The sequence below is a fragment of the Ahaetulla prasina genome, chromosome 6, assembly GCF_028640845.1.
Source record: "Ahaetulla prasina isolate Xishuangbanna chromosome 6, ASM2864084v1, whole genome shotgun sequence".
In the NCBI taxonomy this organism is placed as follows: Eukaryota; Metazoa; Chordata; class Lepidosauria; order Squamata; family Colubridae; genus Ahaetulla; species Ahaetulla prasina.
This window is the reverse complement of record NC_080544.1, coordinates 56161249-56185404: the sequence shown is the minus strand read 5'-3', so window position 1 is coordinate 56185404 and position 24156 is coordinate 56161249. Positions and strand designations below refer to the sequence as shown.

The 24156-nt window shown below is 38.4% G+C and overlaps 1 protein-coding gene across 1 annotated transcript in view; it reads right to left on the bottom strand.

The window, feature by feature from the left end:
• Positions 1 to 24156, bottom strand: part of SORCS1 (sortilin related VPS10 domain containing receptor 1) — a 508480-nt gene that overhangs the window by 9785 nt on the left and 474539 nt on the right. Inside the window, exons 19-22 of the mRNA XM_058189114.1 lie at positions 14814 to 14969; positions 12612 to 12735; positions 8995 to 9107; positions 5807 to 5938 (exon numbers count right to left, since the gene is read on the bottom strand). Of these exons, the coding sequence (XP_058045097.1) occupies positions 5807 to 5938; positions 8995 to 9107; positions 12612 to 12735; positions 14814 to 14969 (525 nt within the window). The remainder of the gene's footprint in view (positions 1 to 5806; positions 5939 to 8994; positions 9108 to 12611; positions 12736 to 14813; positions 14970 to 24156) is intronic.

The window sequence follows — 24156 nt, the reverse complement described above, 5'->3', positions numbered from 1 at the left end:
CATGAGCGACCGTGCATAAGGAAGCCCGATCCAGAAAGGGGCGTAACTGGCGTATCAGGCGAACCTGATGAAAGGCTCCCCTGGTGACGGCTATCATATGATCTTCTAAAGACAGCCGTGCATCCAGGAGGACGCCCAGATTACGAGCCCTTTCCGTGGGGGCCAATAGTTCGCCCCCAATGGTCAGTGATGGAATTAGCTGACTGTACCGGGCCGCCGGCATCCACAGCCACTCGGTCTTGGTGGGATTGAGTCTGAGTCTGTTCCTCCCCATCCAGACCCGTACGGCCTCCAGGCACTGGGACATCACTTCAACAGCCTCGTTGGGGTGGTTAGGGGTGGAAATATAGAGCTGAGTATCATCAGCGTATAGATGACAACTCACCCCAAGACCACGGATGATCTCACCCAGCGGCTTCATATAGATGTTGAACAGAAGAGGCGAGAGAACCGACCCTTGCGGCACCCCACATAAGAGGCGCCTTGGGGTCGATCTCTGTCCCCCCGTCAACACCGTCTGCGACCGGTCGGAGAGGTAGGAGGAGAACCACCGATGAACAGTGCCACTCACTCCAAGTCCTCGAGTCGGCGCAGCAGGATACCATGATCGATGGTATCAAAAGCCGCTGAGAGATCTAATAGGACCAAGACAGAGGAACAACCTCTGTCCCGAGCCCTCAAGAGATCATCAACCAGCGCGACCAAGGCTGTTTCCGTGCTGTGACCAGGCGGAAACCGGACTGGAATGGATCAAGATAGACAGTTTCATCCAGGTACTGGGGCAACTGTCGTGCAACCACACTCGACAACCTTTGCCAAAAGCGAAGGTTGGAGACCGACGATAATTTGCTAAACTAGCTGGGTCAAGGAAGGCTTCTTGAGGAGGGCCTCACCACCGCCTCTTTCAAGGCGGCAGGAAAACACCTCCATCAAAGAAGCGTTCACGATTTTCTGGAGCCAGCCTCGTGTCACCTCCCGGTGGCCAATACCAACCAGGAGGGACACGGGTCCAATAAACATGTGGTCGCATTCAATCTCCCCATTAACCTGTCCATGTCCTCAGGGATCACAGGATCAAACTCATCCCAGATAATAACATCAAGACCTGCCTCCCTCACCCCGTCCGGATCCACCCAGTCTGTGTCCAACCCTTCCCGAATCTGAGCGATTTTATCAAACAGATATTGTCCAAATTCCTCAGCTCGACCCTTTAAGGGATCTTCTACCGCTCCCTGATGGAGGAGCGAGCGGGTCACCCTAAACAGGGCGGCTGGGCGATTATCTGCTGATGCAATGAGGTTGGAAAAATACTCCCGTTTGCCAGCCTCATCGCCATACAAGATAGGTCTGAATTTGAGACCTAACTAGTGTCCGGTCAGATTCGGATCGGCTGGCCCTCCAGATACTCTCTAGGCGTCTTTTCCGGCGCTTCATCTCCCTCAGCCCCTCGGAGTACCAAGGGGCTAAACGAGATCGGCACCGGGTCAGAGGCCGCAAAGGCACAACTCGATCTAGAGCGCCAGCCGCCGCCCGATCCCAGGCGGCAACCAGAGCTCCAGCCGAGTTGTGGGCCAAATCCTCAGGGAATAGCCCAAGCTCCGTCTGGAACCTTTCAGGGTCCATCAGGCGCCTGGGACGGAACCAGCGAGTCGGTTCCGTCTCCCTGCGGCGGGGATCGGCGGTTCGAAAGTCTAGCTGAAGGAGCGAATAGTAGTTCAAATGTTGGAATTAGAAATTCGTAACAATTAACTCTTGCTACAGGATATCACCTATTTTCAGAGCGTAAAATAGACTTTCTCTCATTCAAGTCCCTTTACACCAGGAGTGAAATCCAGCGGGTTCTGACAGGTTTTGGAGAACCGGTAGCGGAAATTTTGAGAAGTTCAGAGAACCGGCAAATACCACCTCTGGCTGGCCTCAAAGTGGGGTGGGAATGGAGATCCCCATCCCACTCCCCCAAATCCCCATTCCCTTCCCATATTTGCAAAAATATCCTTCCCAAGGAGTGGGAAAGGAATGGGGATTTTGCAGTATCCTTCCCCTGGAGTGGAGTGGAAATGGAGATTTTGCAGTATCCTTCTCCTGCCACGCCCACCAAGCCACAGCCACAGAACTGGTAGTAAAAAAAATTAGATTTCACCACTGCTTTATACAATTTTCTTCTTTTCTGACCATATTTTACTTATATCATTACTGGATTTATCAGAATGGGCTCTGAAGCACTGTAATACAGTGGGTGGCTTCATTCTTTCTGCTTTTGCATACAAGCCTTGCTTTGATTTAAAATATTAAATAAACACAGATTTTCATTGTAAATGAAATGATTAGAGACTTCAGCAAAATGAATGAACTAAACGTTGTGGCTTATACAATAAATTAAGATTAGTGCTATAAAGTCAGAAGTTTATTAGATCATTAGCACACATTCACCAATTCAGTAGGAATAAAACCAGTTTAAAACTATGTCTTTCAGGGTGAAACAGTTATTCTCATGTTTATAAGAATCTCATCTGGGATAAAGAAGGAATAAAATCACTATAGATATTCTAATACTTTTAATATGCATTATTCTGGCTACTGAGAATAAATTTCAACATCAGGCAAGAATGAACTAGGGTGATTTCAGTCTGATTTAACAGAATCTTTCTGGATTTGGCTGGTGTGTGAAGGTATAAGAAGCTGGACTTTGAAGAAACAAGGTATCTATTTATGACTCTGCTCATAAGGAAACCTCGCTGAACTAAACAAGGCCCATATTGAGGTTATTACAGTAAGTATTAATTATAATTATTTTTATTATTATTGACACTTTTGAACATTGGTATTGGAGAACACTCCTGAGAATATCATGGACTGTTGTATTTCTATGCAGGAAAAACCTTAGGAGACTGGGTTAAGAGATGCTGCTTTGAGAATGGTCAGGCAAGAGATAGCAGAGCATAATGGGTGAAGCAAGAGGTTCCGAACTAACTCTACCGACATTATCAAGCTGTAAAGATGATAGTGGGAGAATTTTTAGACCTGCATGTTTCTGTTAATGTAGGTTTACAATAAAGTAGGGTTACTTTATTTGGTCATGTTTGGACTATCTGTGTGATGGAATGTAGGGAGGACCTTAGGGTACAAGGAGAAGAGTTGCTGCCTAGAAAACAGATAAATCAGACAAGAGAGGCAGGAGCTATCAGTAGCTGAACAAAAAAACAAAAAAACAACACATTAGGAAGGATACACCCTAATGTATCAAGCAGTTAAAACTGACAGCAGAAAGTCTGTACTTTAGACTTTGCAAGATTCTGTTAAAATAGGCTTAAAATAAAATAAAAATAGTTAATCTAATCCTGTTTCCTGCATGATTTACCTGGGAGAGATAACATACTGATAAGGATGACATCAATCTTGCAAGTCTGAAAGTAAAATTTCCACTATGTAGCACTCATTATGTAGCTGGGGGCTATGATGTCTCTTACCTAATAGTTCCCTAAGTAGCATCACTTTGCCCATCTCCCAAGTTTTTCCTATATACTATTACATCTGCTAAAAAAACCAAAAAAAATTATGGATCATTGAATAAATAATAACCCAGACTTCACACTCATGGCACAATGACCAGACTTAAATTATGGCATTTTGAAGATCCTATGTACTGTATCTAGCTGTCTGGAGAAGCTGGGAAATATGGAAGGAAAGAGAAAAAGAGGTTAATCAATAACAAAGTTATGGGTACATTATTGGAAGACCTGAAGGACTAGGTTAGGGGCAGATAATCATGGAGAAAATCTATCTATGTGATCACTAGGTTATCCAATGGTACACAATCACTCAATCAACCCAGCTAAATATTGTCTGTCATCAGCCTTGTACTGATAACAAGTTTGTTAAGTATAAAATGCATATCAACAACAAAATAGTACTGACATATTCTTGTAAGAAAACTAAAATGACCTAAAATTTGTTCAGGTTCATGAATTATAAATTTTATAAGCTCATCATCAACACAGAAACTTTAAAGCTTTGAGCTTGTGCTACTGCTGGCATATTTAAGTTTGCAGCTAAACTGAAAATGTTTAAATACAGATAATCTTATTTCAGTTTCAAAAATCGGATTATTGCCATTTCCAGTGATATATATTTTCTACACTATGAATAATCCTTCTGCTGTTGATGTGGTTGTTGATATTATTATTAAATTTATTTATTTATTTTTTAAAATGATTAAATACTATACCTTTCAGGGTAAAAGTCATCCACATGATTAATGTCTCATAAGAATCTCATATGGGATAAAGGACTAAAATCACTAGAGGTATTCTAATATTGTTAATATGTGCTGTTCTGAATGCTGAGCAGAAACATCAGGCCCACTCTAAAAAACCTAGAGTGGTTTAAAGAACAGACTGAACTCCTCTGGATTTGGCCTGAATGTAAGATTTGTATGTCAGAAATTATGAGGGCCCAAAATTTTAGAAAAAATAATTTTAGTCAGTTGAATCATAGGGGGGCTTTCCTAGAACATCCAAAATCAAATATCTGCTCTATAAAGGAACCACCACTTCTTGGTATTAGGCGGTTGCATGTATGCATGATTGCAGGACAATTACCCAAAAACTGTAAAGACATTAGAGCTCGCATTCAACAAAATATAATCTTAGTTAGAATGATTTTAAACAATTAATTTATCATTATTAGAGTTCAATGTCAATGAAAGTAAAACTGGCTAGCTGATAAAGCATGTATGTAATAAACTGATTCATTACTCAAATGAAAATATATTTGCATTAATGAGAAATTTAATATTAGGGCTTTGCAGACTTACAAGAGAAGAAATTAACACATCCCTTTCTACTAAAACTATATAACAATTATCAGAAACTGGCAAAACCAAGTCATTGTGGCTCCTCTAAAGCATTAAAGAGTCAGTAAATATGAAAAGCTTTCAGGGTTAGAAGTATTTAGAATATAAAACAAAATGTGTCAGGTTTTTTTCATTCTGTCTGTGGATTGGAGATTTTCTACCATAAAATGTGAAGTCTACTTTTACATCCCTGTCATGTTACAAAATCCTCAATCAAAAATACATTTGTGTGTGTGTATAATTCTTTTTGAAATCAAAAACTTCCATTCATCCCGTCTTATAAAATGTATGATATTAATAGAAATAGAAATGGTGCTGCAATATAAATTATTATATTGAAATCTAAAATTTCAACTATTTTTTCATTTCCTTCCCCTGCCCTCCAAAAACATAGATGCTTTGAAATAAATTCTTATTATTTAAGCTGTAGATTCTAAGGTTGAATAGATCCAAATAAGAAAATCGGGATCGAAACCATGGGTTACAGATTAAAACCAACTGAACTCTATTGATTAAAATGGCAGTGACCCAAACATAGGAGTAACCCTCTAAAGTGGCTATCATCTTCCAGCATCAGTCTACACAACTAATGTCTCCATGTGGTCTTCCAAGGAACCCCAAGAACTGAATGTTGCTGTAATCCGTCCTTAAGATGAAAAGGACATCAGTGCTGTTGACAAAGCAACTGTTATTAAGACTATGAAATCCTGAGCCTTTTTTTTTCTTTGTCTCCTTTAAATTTGTTAATATGTACTTATTCAGCGACTGCAGGAACAATTTAGAGAAAACTGAAAGATTATATCATGAATAATGCAAAATAAAAATAAAAATGGCTATAAATTAATATTAATGTGAGATGTGTGTGATCTCTACTTTCCAGAAATGCTTAATGTAAATTTCTTAATAGTTCAACATTATTATGTAAGCTAAAATGAACCAACAAGAACCAGATACCTGTTGCAGATCTTCAGCTGTTTCTTTACTTTCTCCATTGGTATTCTTATAGGGCAAAATAAAGAGTTCAGCTGAGGTAGGTAACCCTGGCAGGATTGCTACCAAAATATGTTCACTAGAAATGGTTGTTGCCTAATATGGGGAAAATAAAAGTAATAGTACATTAGACTGACATCCACAGTTCTGTCTCTGCAGCTAAAATAAACTTGAAATGATTGTCTTCTATTATATTTTTTCTAAATTTACGGACTATTAATACATTTTTTTAATTTATATCCCATCATTCCAACATTTAACATTTGTTATTACTATATTTAATAAATAAAAATGCATACCACCTTTAAACCTACAGTAGAACTGTTTGTTTGTTTGTTTGTTTGTTTGTTACAGTAGAACTGTTTGTTTGCTTCTTGTGCTCTCTGTGTCATCATCAAATAGCAATAGTAATAGCGCTTAGTCTTATATACTGCTTCACAATGCTTTACAGCCCTCTCAGCATATTGCTCCCAACAATCTGGGTCCTCATTTTACTGAGCTTGGAAGGATGGAAGGCTGAATCAACCTTGAGCCTGTGAGATTCGACCTACTGAACTGCAGGCAACAGGCAGTCAGCAGAATTAGCCTGTAATATTGCATTCTAACCACGGAGCCACCACGGCTCTTTATACAATTGCATTCAAATCTACATCTTCCACCAAGAAAATCCATTCTCCAGTTTTTTGATAAATATTATATTCCTGCTCCTATAGGCATTTCTCAGCAGAGAATCATTGACAGTGGTAAATGCGATTGCTGGTTTTTTTTGGGGGGGGTGGTGTTTAAAACTATACAGTTTAAAACCATCTGCAAAGAAAATTAATTAATGAACATGAGTGACATGAATAAAGATTGTATCACACACTGTGGTATTTACAAAATCAATATAAAAAGAAAAAAAGAAAAGAAAGGCCAAAAATAACCCAATAATTGCTATGTGAGAAATAAATTAATTCTGAAATTCAAAATCTCAGGAGAAAAAAATGTTAGAAATTTGATAAGCAGAGGTGAAAAGTCATATAACAACCCTGTTTAGATCTTGCACAGCTCAGGGTCTGATTGCACTGGACGTAGAAAGGAACCAGTGGGAGCTCCATCACACATGATATATTAGACTAACTTAATCAGGGGTTCTCTCTGTAGTCACAGAAACATAGCAATTGAGATAGTTATAATAACGTAAGTTAAAAGGAGAACCTCTAGTACATTCTGTATAGGAATATATATATGCATATAGGAATACCTAGTGGCTGGTTATATGAGACTATTTGTTTCCAATTATCTTTGCTATTCAATAAGATCTGATAGGTTTGGCATGCTCTGAGTTTCATTATTTTAAACAATATCATATGATACATTGCAGGACACCTCTGCTACACACATGCTCACATTTCCAACAAAATCTGGATGTCCTGTTTGTCTACCGAAAGGCTCTAAAAACCTCTCCCCCTCAACTTTTCAGTCAGGAATGTTCAATTTTAAGACTACCTTGATTACCTTTATTATTTTTAGCTGACTTAACTACCTCTGCTAAAAATGGTTAATTATGTTAAAATCGTTTAAATCTTTTTCTTTAATTTTATACCTCATTCAGAATCACATACCAGAAAGGTTGCTATATAAAATGAATGAAAGAATATTGTATGAGTAAGACTTGTACCTCTTCAATGTATTTTTTTGGGGGGGAGGGGGAGCCATAAAAGTTGTAAATATACTTTATCTGGTATAAGGTATGATGACATTATCTAATTTGCATCGATTATACCATAAATGATGTCACTCCCTCCCCTTTCCCATTCCCCTGATATATGTCCAGATTAGAAACTATTGGAACTCATCAGTCTAAAATTCAAGGATGTCTGAAATGTCTCCTTCTATTGATGAGTCCAGTTTTAAAAAAGGATGTTCTCCCTATGGTGAAGCATAGTTTTAATGTATATTCTATATACATGTATATTTTATATACATGTATATATTATACATTTCTTATGTCATATTCTCATTGATGATAAAATAGCACAGCAATAACACTTAGACTTATATACTGCTTCACAGTGCTTTACAGCCCACTCTAAGCAGTTTACAGAGTCAGCATATTTCCCCCAACAATCTGGGTCCTCATTTTACCCATCTCAGAAGGATGGAAGGCTGACTCAACCTTGAGCCAGTGAGAATTGAACTGCCAAACTGCTGGCAGTCAGCAGAATTAGCCTGCAATACTAGATTGTAACCACTGCACCATCATGTCTCTTTCTGCTCAGGCTTAAAATCATGGTGAGTCTAAATGTGGTAGCCCACGTTAAGCCATTCTTTATGTCTTAACTATGACATCCAAATTTTGTACCGAAATGTTACTGACAAGAACATTTGTTTCTATACTTCAATACTTGAAAACTATTCAGAGTTAAAACTTCCTAATCTATATTCCATCACATTCTTGAATTGTTCTCATCAATTCCAGACTTTCATAAATAATTAGTAATACAGAATATATGGATTGATTCCACAAATGTAGTTAGCACAATGGTCCTAGCATCCCTTGATCTGTATCATTCTGCACCATAACAATGAGAAAGGATGAAAAAGGATGATTAATGAACTACATAATCATATAACACAGGCACAGGATAGACTGCAATGACCCATATGGACAAAATGTTAGGCTTAGACTGTATAGAAAGATGGGAATACAAGATATATATTTTAAACATTCAGCTAGTAAAAAGAAATAGAACTCCATTTTTAGGATACCACATAAGAACACAATAACAAAGATGTGAGACCAAGGCACTGTGATTAGCTTCAACACACACACACACACACATACACACACACACACACACACACACAGAGTGAAGCTAGTCATAGATGCCTTGGTTTCACATTGTTATAATTGTGTGTGTGTGTGTGTGTGTGTGTGTGTGCGCGCGCGTGTGCATGCATGCATACATACATACATATACAGACACACAATTTTATTTTTTTAAAATTCTGAAATTAAATGTATGACAATTGTTTATATTAATCTGATAAGTGGAAGGAGTATTCCTATAAATCATTTTTGTGTCTTAAATTGGATTCAGACTCTTCTAAATGCTCCTTTCAAAGAAATAAGTGGAAGATAACAATAAAATATGGCAACTTTTTTTTACCTCTATTAGAACTGTCTTCATGACATGACCAATGTCCCGTCTCCATTCAGGAATATCTGGATTGTAGTCATCCAGATTTGGAGAAAACGAAAGCCTTAAAGACTGAAAATGCTCTAGAAGGAAGAAAAAGAAACAGTGAAATGGAAAGAAAAAAACCAGAGAATCTCAGGCTATTTAATAATGCTCACATTAAATTAATATACATTTAGGCAAAGAGGAGCACATTGATATTTTAAATTCTAACTAATAAATCTTCCAAAATATCTATCACTGCTAAGTTTAGACTTCTTGGGATCCTAAACCCTTTGTTAAAAAGTTACACAAGATATCAAAAATATGCATACCAAAAGACAATCTTGGATTACCATAAAAATTGTTTTCACAATAAGAATAAGAAAACTAATATTGAGAATAAGAAAACTAATATTGTAAACTTTTGTGAGGCTCTGCAGATTGTGAGGCCCTAATTTAGCTTATGCCTAAATCGCTAACCAAAGGGCTTTTTGCATGATCCCTAGGATTATGGTTCTTGCCATTATTTCTGAATTAGTTACTTGGAGCTCAACTACAAATGTCTCATGGAAAAAAGATCATTTGAAAGAACTTTGGCATATTTTAAAGGATTATATAGTGAAATATATCAAAGGTATCTTTTTAAAGGAGAGGTAATCCTCGATGTACGATCATAACCAAAATTTCTGTTGCTAAGTGAGACAGTTGTTTAATGAATTTTGTCCCAAATTTTTATGACTTTTCTTGCCACAATTGTTAAGTGAATCACTGCAGTTGTTAAATTAGTAACATGATTGTTCAGTGAATCTGGCTTCCCCGTTGACTTTGCATATCAAAAGGTCACAATGGTGATCACATGACCATGTGACACTGCAACCATCATAAATATGAATCAGCTGCGAAGTGTCTGAATTTTGATCAAATGACCTTGGGGATGCTGTAATGGTCATGTGAAAAATGGTAATAAGTCCCTTTTTTCAGTGCTGTTGTAACTTTGAACAGTCACTAAGTAAACTGTTGTAAGTTCGAGGACTCTCTATATTGAAATGGTCTACATAATCACAGCTGACTAAGAAAGAGAGGCGAAAGAAGAGAAATTCGCTATAGAAAAAGCTCCTAGATGTTCATCTTTCCATTACATTTAACAAACCATAATACTATAACTGTACTTTGTGTCCATTTTAGAGAGTTAAGGCATTTAAAAAGTCTGCAGCTGGAACAAATAACCAATGATTTATGCACTGAATTTGAAGTGTTTTCTGTGTAAATCCTACTGATTAAACCACATTCAACTTTGCCCTGACCCAAAACAATTTCTAACTGAAGATAAATCTGAAACCTTATTGGTAATCAGCTGATTAAGTGTTAGTGCTCTATGAACCAAGTTACTAGGGAGACTTTAAGAAAGAATCTAGACAAAGTCTTCATTTACACGTCTTCAAACACATATGGTAGTTTAGCATATTTGTGTGTTTTCTTCAGTATTCCTCCAAATACAGACAGCTTGTAAAGCAATTAGGTCGTTTGCATTTCGAAAGGATTCAAATGAAACACTTGAAAACATCCCTCAAAATAAGGCAAGCAGCATGGCAATTACTTTAAATTAGTGCCGTAAAGAATGAGAAAACTGAGTGGGGATTTAACAGAAGTAATGTCCTCAGCACTTCAAATTATATACAGACAGACAAATATACTGTAATAAAAATGAATGGATGTGTTGAGGTCATCCCTTTACCTGGCTGATCTTGTTTCTGTTTGTAGCAAGAGATTCAAGGGTGTGTCAGTAAGCTAACATTCCTACAAAAGATTCCCTTGAACTGAATAACAGAATAGTTGTGACTGAACATACCCATATTCAAAAGTATGTGGTGGTGATGAAAGTATATGTGTATTTCTCTACTGTCTTATACCTACAGATTTTCAAACCTGTTGAGGGATAAATTTAGTGAAGGGAGTGGGGGTGGGAATTATTTTCCTCCAGGTTGGTGAAAGGAGTCACATACCTACTTTGAACTAAGCTATGCTATTAATGCTTCTGCAGAGTCCATCTTTCATTCCAACTATTTTAAAGAAATATAACTCAGCATTCCAAATTTTCATTTGGGGGAAGATTTTGGAGAGGACCTTTAGCTATAGCATATAGAGGAAAGAGTTAATTTGAATCTCTTACAATCATATTGAGACCTGGATATTCTGTCAAGACAGAATCTGTTCTTCTAGGGGATAATTTATATCAAGATGCTTCTTGGTTCTATTAGATAAGGGGTGTCAAACTCATGGCTCACAGGTCAGATGCATCATGCGCTGGCCACACCCACACCCATTTAGCGAAGGGGGAAAATGTCATGATACATCATGTGATGACGCAACAATGCGAATCTGACACCCCTGTATTAGATCATCCAGTTACTTAATCTAATGCTATTCCTATTCCTATCCCTCTCCCTAATTCTATTCCTATCCTTAACCCATCACTTACAGTTCTTTTTCAAATTGCCTGCATAGACTGAGCAGTGAGGAATCCTTTTTTTTATTTTGAGTAAATTTTAACTGACCAGAACCATCGGGCTAAGTCACTGTTCACTCCAGGAATTCAGTTCTAAGTGGCTCAAGGTTGACTCAACCTTCCATCCTTCTGAGATCAGTAAAATGAGGCCCCAGATTGTTGGGGAAAATATGCTGATTCTGTAAACTGCTTAGAGAGGGCTGTAAAACACTGTGAAGTGGTATATAAGTCTAAGAGTTATTGCTACTTATATTTTTTCGGTTAATTAAGAAAAATATTTTATCAGAGATTCTTTGGTTTTGGTTATATATTTTGTTGAATAAATTGCCTGGAGTGTTTGTGATAGGACAAAATAATGCTTTGTGTTACAAAGAAATACTTAGTGCAGTTTTTGTGCACTGAATTTTACTCAGAGAGCAAAATTAGTCTTGGACCAATTCTCTTTCCTATTGCAAAAACATATTTGGGTTCCTCATATGAGAGAAATATCAAGTTTACATGCAACACTAAAGAAGCTCTAACAGAACAGAGAATGAGCTGTTAAAAAGAGAATTACTGTGATTCACAAGCCATATGAGGCCCCCCTGGTCAGTTTTGGAAACTGCACAAAACATTCAGATTCTCCTCCATGTTTTTGGTCAAAATAAGGCCTGATGTACGAGTCTTGATTTGTTTTGTTTGCCCCTTAAACCTTAAAAACTTTTTCCTGGTGATTTCACTGTGTCAACAAAAATGCTCACTGAAGGAAATTTATAAAAATTCAAAGTGCAGCTCTCAGTCAAAATCATGTGTTTATTTCTGTTTCAAGATATGATCCAGGTGCTGGGTGTCTGAAAAGTAAGAATTTCTCTGGGTGTAAATCTATTATGAAATACAAAGAATGGCACTTTGTGAAGGATAAATAGATCCTTGAACTTATAAAAGATAATATATATGAGTTCAACTTCAAAGCTCTTGATTGATCTGATTGTCATGTAGTTGCCTTGTATACGTTTGTCCTTAAGTTCTTTTTTTCCCCAAGCCAAGAACACAGCAAAGGGGAAATGGCCACAGAAACCTAAGGAATAAATAAACAAGAGAGAACAAAAACAGGATTCACCATATACTGCAATCATCTTGGTGTCTTGCAGAATTGTGTTTCCTGCTGAAACTTGTACTGTGATTATGTTCATGCCTTCTGTAGAGAAGGTAAATGTGATACTCCCTTCTAGAGTAATTAATGGCTGCAAATACATACGAAGGAAACAAGAAAATTAATTAATGTAGTAATTAAAAGCAAACACAAACACATTACTAAAAACAAACTGGGATTAAAGATGTCCAAAGAATCATTAGGAAAATATTGCCACTGATTTATTTTTCTTACATTTTTCAATTGTATGAAAAAGCATAAATCATGAAAGGTTCTATAAACTATGAAACCTATCATCTAGAAAAGCCTCATAAAAGTACCAACATATCCAGAAAACAATGAATAAGCTAATCGAATACTAAAATATTGATAATAAACAAATATTGATAATAAACAAATGCTTGCCTTGGGTTGTATAAAAACCAAGCCACACAATTGGGTTTACTAACCAGAACAAACCAAGATGATCCAAACAAATCAAATTAAGGCTTAATATAATGAACAAATTTTGAAAGTGTGCAACATGTACACATGGATAGATTTGGTAAAATTGATATTTTCCTCTTTCTAATTCTTCCAATTTTTAATGTATAATAGCATGTGAATTTGAACATTCCCATACAATTTGTATGTTTCAATGAACCTGAAGTGAAAAAAAACCCAAAGTAAAAAGTTAAACTCATATATTCCTTTTGTGCATCCAGCCAATTCAAAATAAGAAACTTGTTAATATGAAAGGTGCACATTAGAACCTCCATTCTATTTTTTTCTGTAAAATTGTTAATAAGGCCACTGAAAAATTGACTCATTAAAGGAAGACCCTTCTAACCTTTCAGTTTGGGCTAAAACAATTAGATCAGTGGTGTTAAAACAGTGAAATTTTCTTGCATTAGAGTGGTGTCATATATTTAATTGTTACGTAGCAATATCCTTTGCACAAGCTTGAAAAAGATCTCTGCAGATTTCAAAGGAAAAGAAAGGTTCATAAAGATTAGACAGAGAAAAGGTCAGGCTACCAAAAGGAGAAATAGAAAAGTAGAAGAAAAAAAATGAAGAACCAAAGAACCACATAACAATAACAATAAAATAAGGATTTTTTTCACAGAGAATTCTTGGTACTAAGAATTTTGTTGTGTCATATTTGTAAATAAATCAGTAACAACTTGTACCATATCTATGATTTCACAATGTCATCAAATATGTGAATAAATTACCACTAAAGGCAATCATGTTGTTTTCTAAAATAATGATAGAACATATGAACCATTATAGAAAAAGTACAACATTGTTCCATGTAAGTATTGTAGAAGAAATTAGTCACCTCTTATACTTGTAGTTTTCAACTTATGACTAACCATTTAATGACCATTCAGAAAGGATATTTTACAAGAGGCAAAGCACTTCTAACCATTCAAATGATCTCAATGGAACATCCTTAATATAACTTCTATTGTGGTTAAAGTCCGCTCTCTAATGACTTTTAAATGCAGCAGTACAACAGCTCACAACCCAAAAAACCTTTTTTGTTAAAAAGAAGAAATCAGTGATAGGTAGCAAATTAAATATTGTCCATAGGCTATGCATCATTTAGGTGAGTGATTAATAATGCAAATGTATCACTTTAATGCAGTGTTTCCCAGCCTTGGTACTTCCAGGTATATGTATTCAACTTTGAGAATTCTTGTTAATGGTCATGTTGATTGTAGAGTTCTGGAATTTGAAGTCTACACACTGGGGAAATTGTCATGGTTCATAAATAGTGGTTTAATATAACAGAAGTTGATTTGGGGAATCTACAAATTTAGGGTGTGGGAGATTTTATTTTTTTTAAGTAAAGATGGTAACTATGGATGTTCAATAAAAAGCATACCCTTTTCTGGATGAAAAAGACAACTCTGAATATAAAAAGAGTAGAAAATGGTATACTTTCAAACCCTAGAATAACAGACATATGTATAAATGTACTTGAAGCTGAACAACTATATTATTTTTAAGCTACATTTTGCATAACTGGGAAAAACAAAATCTTTTGTATTAAGCAAGTTAATTAAAAAAAGCTGATTTGTGTCATAAAAGTGCTGAGAATTGCTTTCTGTGATTTTTCATAATGTGGCCATAATGTGGCCATAACATTAATTAGCCATTGACTTTACTGCATAAAATACAGACCTCAGTGTTGTTTCCAAACCACCAAATATATGTTAAAGTTCCAACTTGATTAGGCCATAATATTGCTGTGGCATTAACTTCTTTGTTCTTTGTTGTTACAAATGGAAGTGACAAATGGACATGCTCTAAAGGACCTAGAAATGAGGAAGAAATAAGAAAAAAATGTGTTCATAAAAACATTGTCAGATTTTAAATTTTATGTTCTGCAATTTCAGTAGGACTGTAGGCTACTTCATTTACAGACTTTCAGCATTGTTGCCACCTGTACAAGAGTAGAGCAGTCTCATTACAGGTTGTGCATTCACCCAGAGGTAGGAGGGAAGGGAAAGGAAGGGAAGAGAAGGGAAGACATTAAAGGAGAAAATGGACATTGTCTAAATTCTACAAAAATCCTAGCTTATGATTTCCAGAAGAATAGCTACAGTATATTATTTCAGAAAAAGGGGCAATTCTATTTAAAATGTAGATGTTACATGATCGCATTGTAGAAGAAAATAGAATAATAAATTAGAATATTCAAAGAATTGTTTCAAAGACCTGTAAGCAAGTCCTGAAAATCCTTACCAACTTCAGAGTAATATTGCTGAATTATATATATACTGATAGAAATAGTGTAACTTAATATGTTTTGTGACCTTATTTATTAATGTATCATCTTGCTCACATTCAAATAAAGCAGTATATAACTTGTGTTGAATTTTATATTTACCGACAAAGAAATAAAGGGAGACTTTATCTGAAAGTGGAAGCAGTATGCTCCGTCCCATATTTGGATAGACCAGGTTGCCCTGATAGACTGGTCTCACTAGAAAAAACACTCAGTGTATAACTTGTATGCAAAATTCCAAAGTTTGAAATCAATTTCCAGTAAAAAGTTGGAATCCCATAGAATAATGTGTATATACACATAGGAACGATATGTCACTGAATGAAAGTGTTCTGTTTCTTAGCTGTCAACATGCGTAAAAACATTACATAGGATCTTCATATATAAAAGTAGAGAAATTTGTCCTCCTTTCACCCAAGGTGGATGGGAAGTCATGTAAAATCTCATGTATGAGGACACAACACATGTAACATCTATATTTCTCTGGTGCAGAGGTGAAATGCTCCCAGTTCGGACCAGGTCACCCGATCTGGTAGCAATGGCGGCAGGTGGTTCAGAGAACCGCTAGCAAAAATCCCTGGCCCTGCCTCCTGCCCCTTCAGCCAAAAACATGCCTTTAAAAGTAAGTAAAGTAAGACTCATAGAATCATCTATTACAATGTCCTTCCTATCGAAGACTACTTCAGCTTCAATTGCAACAATACACGAGCACACAATAGATTTAAGCTTAATGTTAACTGCTCCAATCTTGATTGCAGAAAAATATGACTTCAGTAACAGAGTTCTTAATGCTTGGAATACACTACCTGACTCTGTGGTCTCTTCCCAAAATCCCCAAAGCTTCAACCAAAAACTATCTACCATTGACCTCACCCCATTTCTAAGATGTCTGTAAGGGGCGTGCATAAGAGCACAAACGTGCCTACCGTTCCTGTCCTATTGTTTCCTTTCATTATATACAATTAATATAATTATTACATACTCATACTCATATATATGCTTATATATTGTATAATTATTTCATGCTTATGCTTATATATACTGTGTGATAAAATAAATAAATAAATTAAATAAATTTAAAAAAAAGCCTCTTATGATCCCGCGGCTCAGCTGAGATCATCAGAACCCTTTAAAAGTTTTTTTTTAAACAACCTCTTTGGCCGGAAAAAAAAGGGTTTTAAAAGGCTCCTCTGGCGATCCCAGCTGAGTTCCTCATCACCAGAACCTTAAAAAACATGTAGAAAACCTCCTTTTAAGAGGTTCTGTGCTGCGATAAGGCACTTACCTAATTAAATGCTCCTTTCAGACTGGGAAAGCCATGCTTTACATCAGTTGCATCAGCTAGCAACTGAAACTGCCTGCCTAAAATCCATCTCCTCGTGAGCAACTCAATCTGCCTGCTTTGCTGGCTGAGGAACTCTGGGAATTGAAGTCTACAAACCTTAAAATTACTAAGGTTGGAGACCCCTGATCTAAAAAATATAAATAAAATAATAAAATAAAATATTTGTGCAGCTTTCTGAAATTTGGTGTCTTTCTGTAGTTAGTTTCACTCTAACTACACAAACACACAAAATCTCACAAAGCTGTATGTGGCATTTTGTGTGTGTGTGTGTATGTGAGAGAGAGAGAGAGTCAGTTGTATTGTGTTGTGTGTGTGTGTGTGTGTGTAAAATGTGAAAGTTGGTTTTTGAGCTTTTTGTGGCTGTGTGAGGTTCCTGCATGTTGCAGGGGCCATTTTGGGTGAAGTGCAGCTGCTTTTACATTGTGTGTGAGTCAGTTGTGTTGTGTTGTGTTGTGTGTGTGTGTGTAAAGTGTGAAAGTTGGTTTTTGAGCTTTTTGTGGCTGTGTGAGGTTCCTGCTTGTTGCAGGGGCCATTTTGAGTGAAGTGCAGCTGCTTTTACATTGTGTGTGAGTCAGTTGTGTGTTGTGTTGTGTTGTGTGTGTGTAAAGTATGAAAGTTGGTTTTTGGTACCTCTTATTGTTTTGTATACTTTGTTTATTATTTTATTATTTATTGTTATTGGCCACACCCACCCAGTCATCTGACCACCAAGCCATGCCCACCAATTAAGCCACGCCCACAGAACCAGTAGGGAAAAAATTTAGATTTCACCCCTGCCCTGGTGTGATAACTTATGAAAAGCAATATAGACTGTACATACAAGTGCTGATTCAAAAAACACATCTGAAGAATAATTTATATATTCTTCATTGAAAGATCTGCTGTTTTTGATATTGGTTTAGGTAAAAATCACTGAAGCAGGGAGTTCTGATTAACTATTACAAGATAAAAAGACAGATTTAAAAATGCAGCTTTGGAACAGCAGATGGTGTTGTACTACTATTTACATGAATAGTTAGAAATGTTTAAGTATCTAACAAGAGTTGGGAAATTCTTTGTGTTCTTTGAATTAAAAAGGTTTGCATTCACAAGGATTAATTAGTTCCATGAAGCCTATATGCTGATGACTATGTTCTAAACTGGAAGTTATTAAGGGATTGTGCAGATACCAGTGGTAATGGAACTATTTGGAACTGGTTATTTGTGAGGCAAAGATACAGTTTACAGGTTGCTGTTGCAAATGTGCTTTGTGTAAAGCCGCAGAGTCTAGGGGCTTTTTTGGGGAATGGTGGGGGTAATTGTATTATTCAAGACTGGGAAAAAGTAATTGAATCAAATAATTTAAAAACCACTATTCTAGATATTCCATTGAAAAGTGTGTGAACTCTGCTATGTAGAAAAAAGGTATAGTTCCCTAAAAAAATTAAATATTAGGTGATATGAAAATACTTCAGCTGTCCTAGAGAAAATGTTGGTATGATTAGTTGAAGTTTCCCTGTAATGTATGCTCATTTATTATAGAATTCCTACAGTTGTATGGCATTGCATGCCACAATAATTCTTTTCAAATTGTTATTCTATTTCATATGTCATTAACTTTTCATTAGTTGCTTTCTAAAATGGATTTTTCACTGTTCTAATAACTTTAAAGCAAAAGTTGGTAGTGTGATAGATTTGTATTCTCCATCACTGGAATTTTCTTTCTGTCCTTAAAAACAAACAACACACATGAGGAGTCAATGGGATGTAAGTGCTAAAGAGTTACATTAGGCATTTAATCTCTCATTAAAATATGACATAGAGAAAGAACATGTAAAAAAAATATGATAAAATATATTTAAAAAATATCATAAAGCACAATACAGATACAATCATGAGAGGGATTATATAGAAAATAATAAACAAACAAAATTATCAACAATACTTATGAGGAAAATTGGTGTAAAATCCTTAATTTATGATAATAGATCCATCAATAATTAAATAGATAAAGCATATAACAAAAAAAGATAAATGTCAGTATAAAGAAGCAACTTTGTATTACATGCAGTGATTATGTTTTAAAAAAATACCTCATAAGTATTGGAAAGAAATATGTAATATTAAACAAACAATGAAAAAGAGACACTTTGCCCATGGTACCAGATGGAAAGCAAAACCCTCAGAGTATGCAACAATGGCAAACCTACTTTATTTATTTACCTAAAACATTCAATAGAAAAGATTGTAGTCTAGTGAGGAAACCTAGTGGGGAAACCCAGGTTCTAATACTTTTTTAGGCATGGATATGGCAGAATGACTTTGGCCCAAGAAGGAGAATGGGAAAGTGAGACAAATCTATCTACTGTGCTGATCAGCCTTTTAGGTCTTCATTCTATTGTGAATTGATTCAGGATGACTAACAATACATATGAAATAATTTAAATGGCCCAAATCACATCAAACTGAAAAAACTTTTGGTGTTATTAAATGAGATCTCCTAGGATGTACGGCAAGAATATTGAAATCTCACAGGGCTCTATGTCCTCATGTACAATTTCAGGCCTTATCTAAAATTGCATGAGATCTTGAACGTTAGATCATCAATAACTTATTAGACTGTAGCAATTTTAAATTTAGTTTTAATTTGGTTTCACTGCATTTTTTTTTATTTGCATTTATATCCCACCCTTCTCCGAAGCCTCAGGGTGGCTTACACTATGTTAGCAATAGTCTTCATCCTATTTGTATATTTATATACAAAGTCAATTTATTGCCCCCAACAATCTGGGTCCTCATTTTACCTACCTTATAAAGGATGGAAGGCTGAGTCAACCTTGGGCCTGGTGAGACTAGAACCTGCAGTAATTGCAAGCAGCTGCTGTTAATAACAGACTGCATTAGCAGTCTGAGCCACAGAGGCCCCTGCATGATTATACATCATACTATCACACAAATATAGAATTATTTCTCCATGTAAACTACAGAATAAACTCTCTTAGTTTCCTATGCCAGAATAAAAACTCTACCAGTTTTTCCGCTGGTAGTTCTATCGCTACACACACTGTTTATGAATTTAATCCTTGAAACATTAAACAGAGCATCACATCCAATGCAGTTTAAGATCTGACAAGGAACCTAATAAATTATATGGTGTTGAAACACACAGAGCAATTACATGGCTGCAATCCTGTTACCAGATGGGAATGACACAGACAATGACATTTCTGCTTCAGGTCATGGCCTGCATAAACAAAAAGGTTTTCCATCAAGTAGCCTTGTTAGCTTGCATATAAAGTGCAACACGATGGCAAAACCTTTCTTAGCAAACAGCAGCAGATTGCTTGACTGTATGTTACTGTGGTTAGGTTATTTGGGATATTACTCTCTCTCTCTACTTACGATTACTTTTGAGGCATGGATATGGCAGAATGACTTTGGCCCAAGAAGGAGAATGGGAAAGTGAGACAAATCTATCTACTGTGCTGATCAGCCTTTTAGGTCTTCATTCTATTGTGAATTGATTCAGGATGACTAACAATACATATGAAATACCGTATATACTCGAGTATAAGCCGAGTTTTTCAGCACGTTTTTTGTGCTGAAAAGCGCCCCCTCGGCTTATACTGAGCTGCCGCTCAGCCCTTCCTCTTGCAGCGAGTCCTTTCTACCGCAGGCAGCTAGCTCTCGTTAGTGCGCGGCGCATGCGCATTTATTCCTATGTGGACACACGCCAAGACACCCCTCACGCACAATTACCCGCGTTAGTTATAATTGTTGACAGCGTTGACAGAGAGGGCACGAGGGAGAGGCGAGGCAAGGCAAGGGACCCCGATCAAGAGTTATAATTGTTGACAAATACACACGCAGGGAGCGAAGAGTGAAACCTCCCGGTTTCAAGCGAAGGAAGGAGGCGCCTGGCTACACACCCGCCTTCAAAGAAATAGCTGGCATTCCTCATGGGCGGACGGGCACGCGCAGACACACACACACACACACACACACACACACACACACACACACACGCCGCCTCCTAAATTCATTTCCCCACCCCACCCCACCCCTTTTTCTTGGCTGCTTCTTCTTTTCTCCTCCCGGCGCCGCAGGCCGTCTAGGGCTCTCCTTACCCAGCCCGTGCAAGTGCGGTCAGCTGCCAAATCGCACGTTTCCTCTCCTCCCACTGAGGAGGTTTCAAGCTCTGGATTTAAATACAACCGAAAGGGGACGCTGGGGCTACAAACAAGACAGGGGAGGGGAGGGGAGGGGGGAAGGGGAAAGGGACGGACGGAGGGAGGGAGGGGAGGTCGAGGGGAAGCGCAAGAAACTTGTCAGGTAAAACTCAACAGGCAAGGGCGGAAAAAAAACAGGGAACTGGGAAAACGCCCCCAACTAGGGAGAAAAGGGGAAGGTGGTGTTTTTAAAAAAAAAAAAAAAAAAAAAGTCCCGAAACCCAGCGACGGAACCTTTTTCAAAACCGGCTGCCGAGCCGAGAAGTGACGGACGGACGGACGGCCGACTCGCGAGGCCAGAAGGTAGCCCAGCCGCCCCTCGTCAGGCTTTTCTCAGTTACTGCGGCCCCGCTCTCCCTCCCTTCCGTAGCGGTTTAGCAGGGCTGCTTTGGAAGAGCCTTAAACGAGCCCGTCCTCAGCCACCTCCCTTCCCTTCCTTGAGCCTCCAGCTCCAGCAGCAGTCTATCCCGTGACGAACGCCCTGCTTTTGCCTTCCTGAGCCTAGCCGCCCCGCCTCCCTCCCTTCCGTAGCGGTTCAGCAGGGCTGCTTTGGAAGAGCCTTAAACGAGCCCGTCCTCAGCCACCCTCCCTTCCCTTCCTTCGAGCCTCCAGCTCCAGCAGCAGTCTATCCCGGTAAGAATCCGGCCCGTCCTACCTTCCCGGAGACTGGCCGCCCGATCTCCTCCCTTCTCTAGCGGGCAGGTGTCTAGGGCTAAAGAACCTTGAGCTCCACCACCCCTCTCCTTCCTTTCCTTCGAGCCTCCAGCTCCAGCAGCAGTCTATCCCGTGGATCCCAGCAGTCTATCCCGTGGACGAACGCCCTGCTTTTGCCTTCCCGAGCCTAGCCGCCCCGCCTCCTCCCTCCGTAGCGGCTCAGCTGGGCTGCGAGCCCCGCCTCGGTCGCCTTCGCCCGGCCCTTTGCTGGCCTCGCCTGGGCAGGGCTGGGCAGAGCCGGTGACATCACCTCCACCGCCCACCCGTTGCCGTCCGCCGCCGCCGCCGCCGCCGCCGCTGCTCGCCTCCCGCCCTCCTCCGCCTCCTCCAGCAGCCAGCAGCGTGGCCGGGCGCCGGCGCGCAGGGCCGGGCTGGCGACGGCCTCTCCTGGCGGCAGCAACGGCGCGGCAGCAGCATCAACAGCACCAGCAGCACCAGCGGCTCCCGCAGCAGCCCCGCAGCCGCCTCCTTCCCCGGGCGCCACCTGCATGAGCCACCGCAGGCGACAAGCCGCCCATCAGCATCCAGGAGCACATGGCCATCGACGCCTGCCCAGGTCCCATCCGCCCCATCAAGCAGATCTCCGACTACTTCCGCGTTTCCCCGGCCTCCCGCCGCCGCTTTGCTCAGCCGGAGCCTCCTCTCTCTCTCTCTCTCTCTCACACACACACACACACACAGAGACTTCTAAAGTGGGTTTAATGATATTAGAGACCCTTATTGCCCTGCCAAAAAAAAAAGAGCCACCCCAACGTCTATGAAAATTAACCTTCTCTTCCAAGAGACACTGTGCAGGGTATTTTCACTGTTGGTGTGCATACAGGCTTAGATTTGTGCTGGGTTCTTAGTACTTAGAGCACTGACCTTCAGAGGCACCCTGGTCCCTTGGAAGCTAAAGGAGGACTCATTTTCATGCTTGCAGTGTTCAATTTGGGAAGGGCATCCAAAGAAGTGGTAGATCCTTGTGTGTCCAATCACACTTAGCCAATAAAAATTCTATTCTATTCTATTCTATTCTATTCTATTCTATTCTATTCTATTCTATTCTATTCTATTCTATTCTATTCTATTCACTCATTCATTCATTCATTCCTTGTGTGTCCAATCACACTTGGCCAATAAAAATTCTATTCTATTCTATTCTATTCTATTCTATTCTATTCTATTCTATTCTATTCACTCACTCATTCATTCATTCATTCATTCCTTGTGTGTCCAATCACACTTGGCCAATAAAAATTCTATTCTATTCTATTCTATTCTATTCTATTCTATTCTATTCTATTCTATTCTATTCTATTCATTTTATTTTGTCAAATACATATTAAATAATTATATAAATATAAGCATGAATTGAATACATAAAAGGAATACAACTAAAGGGAACATTAGGACAGGGACGGTAGGCACGCTGGTGCTCTTATGCACGCCCCTTACAGACCTCTTAGGAATGGGGTGAGGTCAATACTAGATAGTCTTTGGTTAAGGCTTTGGGGATTTTGGGAAGAGACCACAGAGTCAGGTAGCACATTCCAGGCATTAACAACTCTGTTACTGAAGTCACATTTTCTGCAATCTAGATTGGAGAGGTTCACTTTTAAGTTTGAATCTATTGTGTTCTCGTGTATTGTTGTGGTTGAAGCTGAAGTAGTCATTGATAGGAAGTACATTGTAGCAGATAATTTTATGAGCTATGCTCAGGTCATACCAAAGGCGGCGTAGTTCTAAATTTTCTAAAGCTGGGAATCCTCCTTCCCCCTTTTGCACTTTTATTGTTTTTCGTTCAAATAAATATTCATGTTATTTTACTTGGCTCTATCTTTATTTTTTACATTGACCAGTAGCTGCCTCATTTCCCACCCTCGGCTTATACTCGAGTCAATAGTTTTTCCCAGTTTTTGTGGTAAAATTAGGTACCTCGGCTTATATTCGGGTCGGCTTATACTCGAGTATATACGGTAATTTAAATGGCCCAAATCACATCAAACTGAAAAAACTTTTGGTGTTATTAACCTAGGATGTACGGCAAGAATATTGAAATCTCACAGGGCTCTATGTCCTCATGTACAATTTCAGGCCTTATCTAAAATTGCATGAGATCTTGAACGTTAGATCATCAATAACTTATTAGACTGTAGCAATTTTAAATTTAGTTTTAATTTGGTTTCACTGCATTTTTTTTATTTGCATTTATATCCCACCCTTCTCCGAAGACTCAGGGTGGCTTACACTATGTTAGCAATAGTCTTCATCCTATTTGTATATTTATATACAAAGTCAATTTATTGCCCCCAACAATCTGGGTCCTCATTTTACCTACCTTATAAAGGATGGAAGGCTGAGTCAACCTTGGGCCTGGTGAGACTAGAACCTGCAGTAATTGCAAGCAGCTGCTGTTAATAACAGACTGCATTAGCAGTCTGAGCCACAGAGGCCCCTGCATGATTATACATCATACTATCACACAAA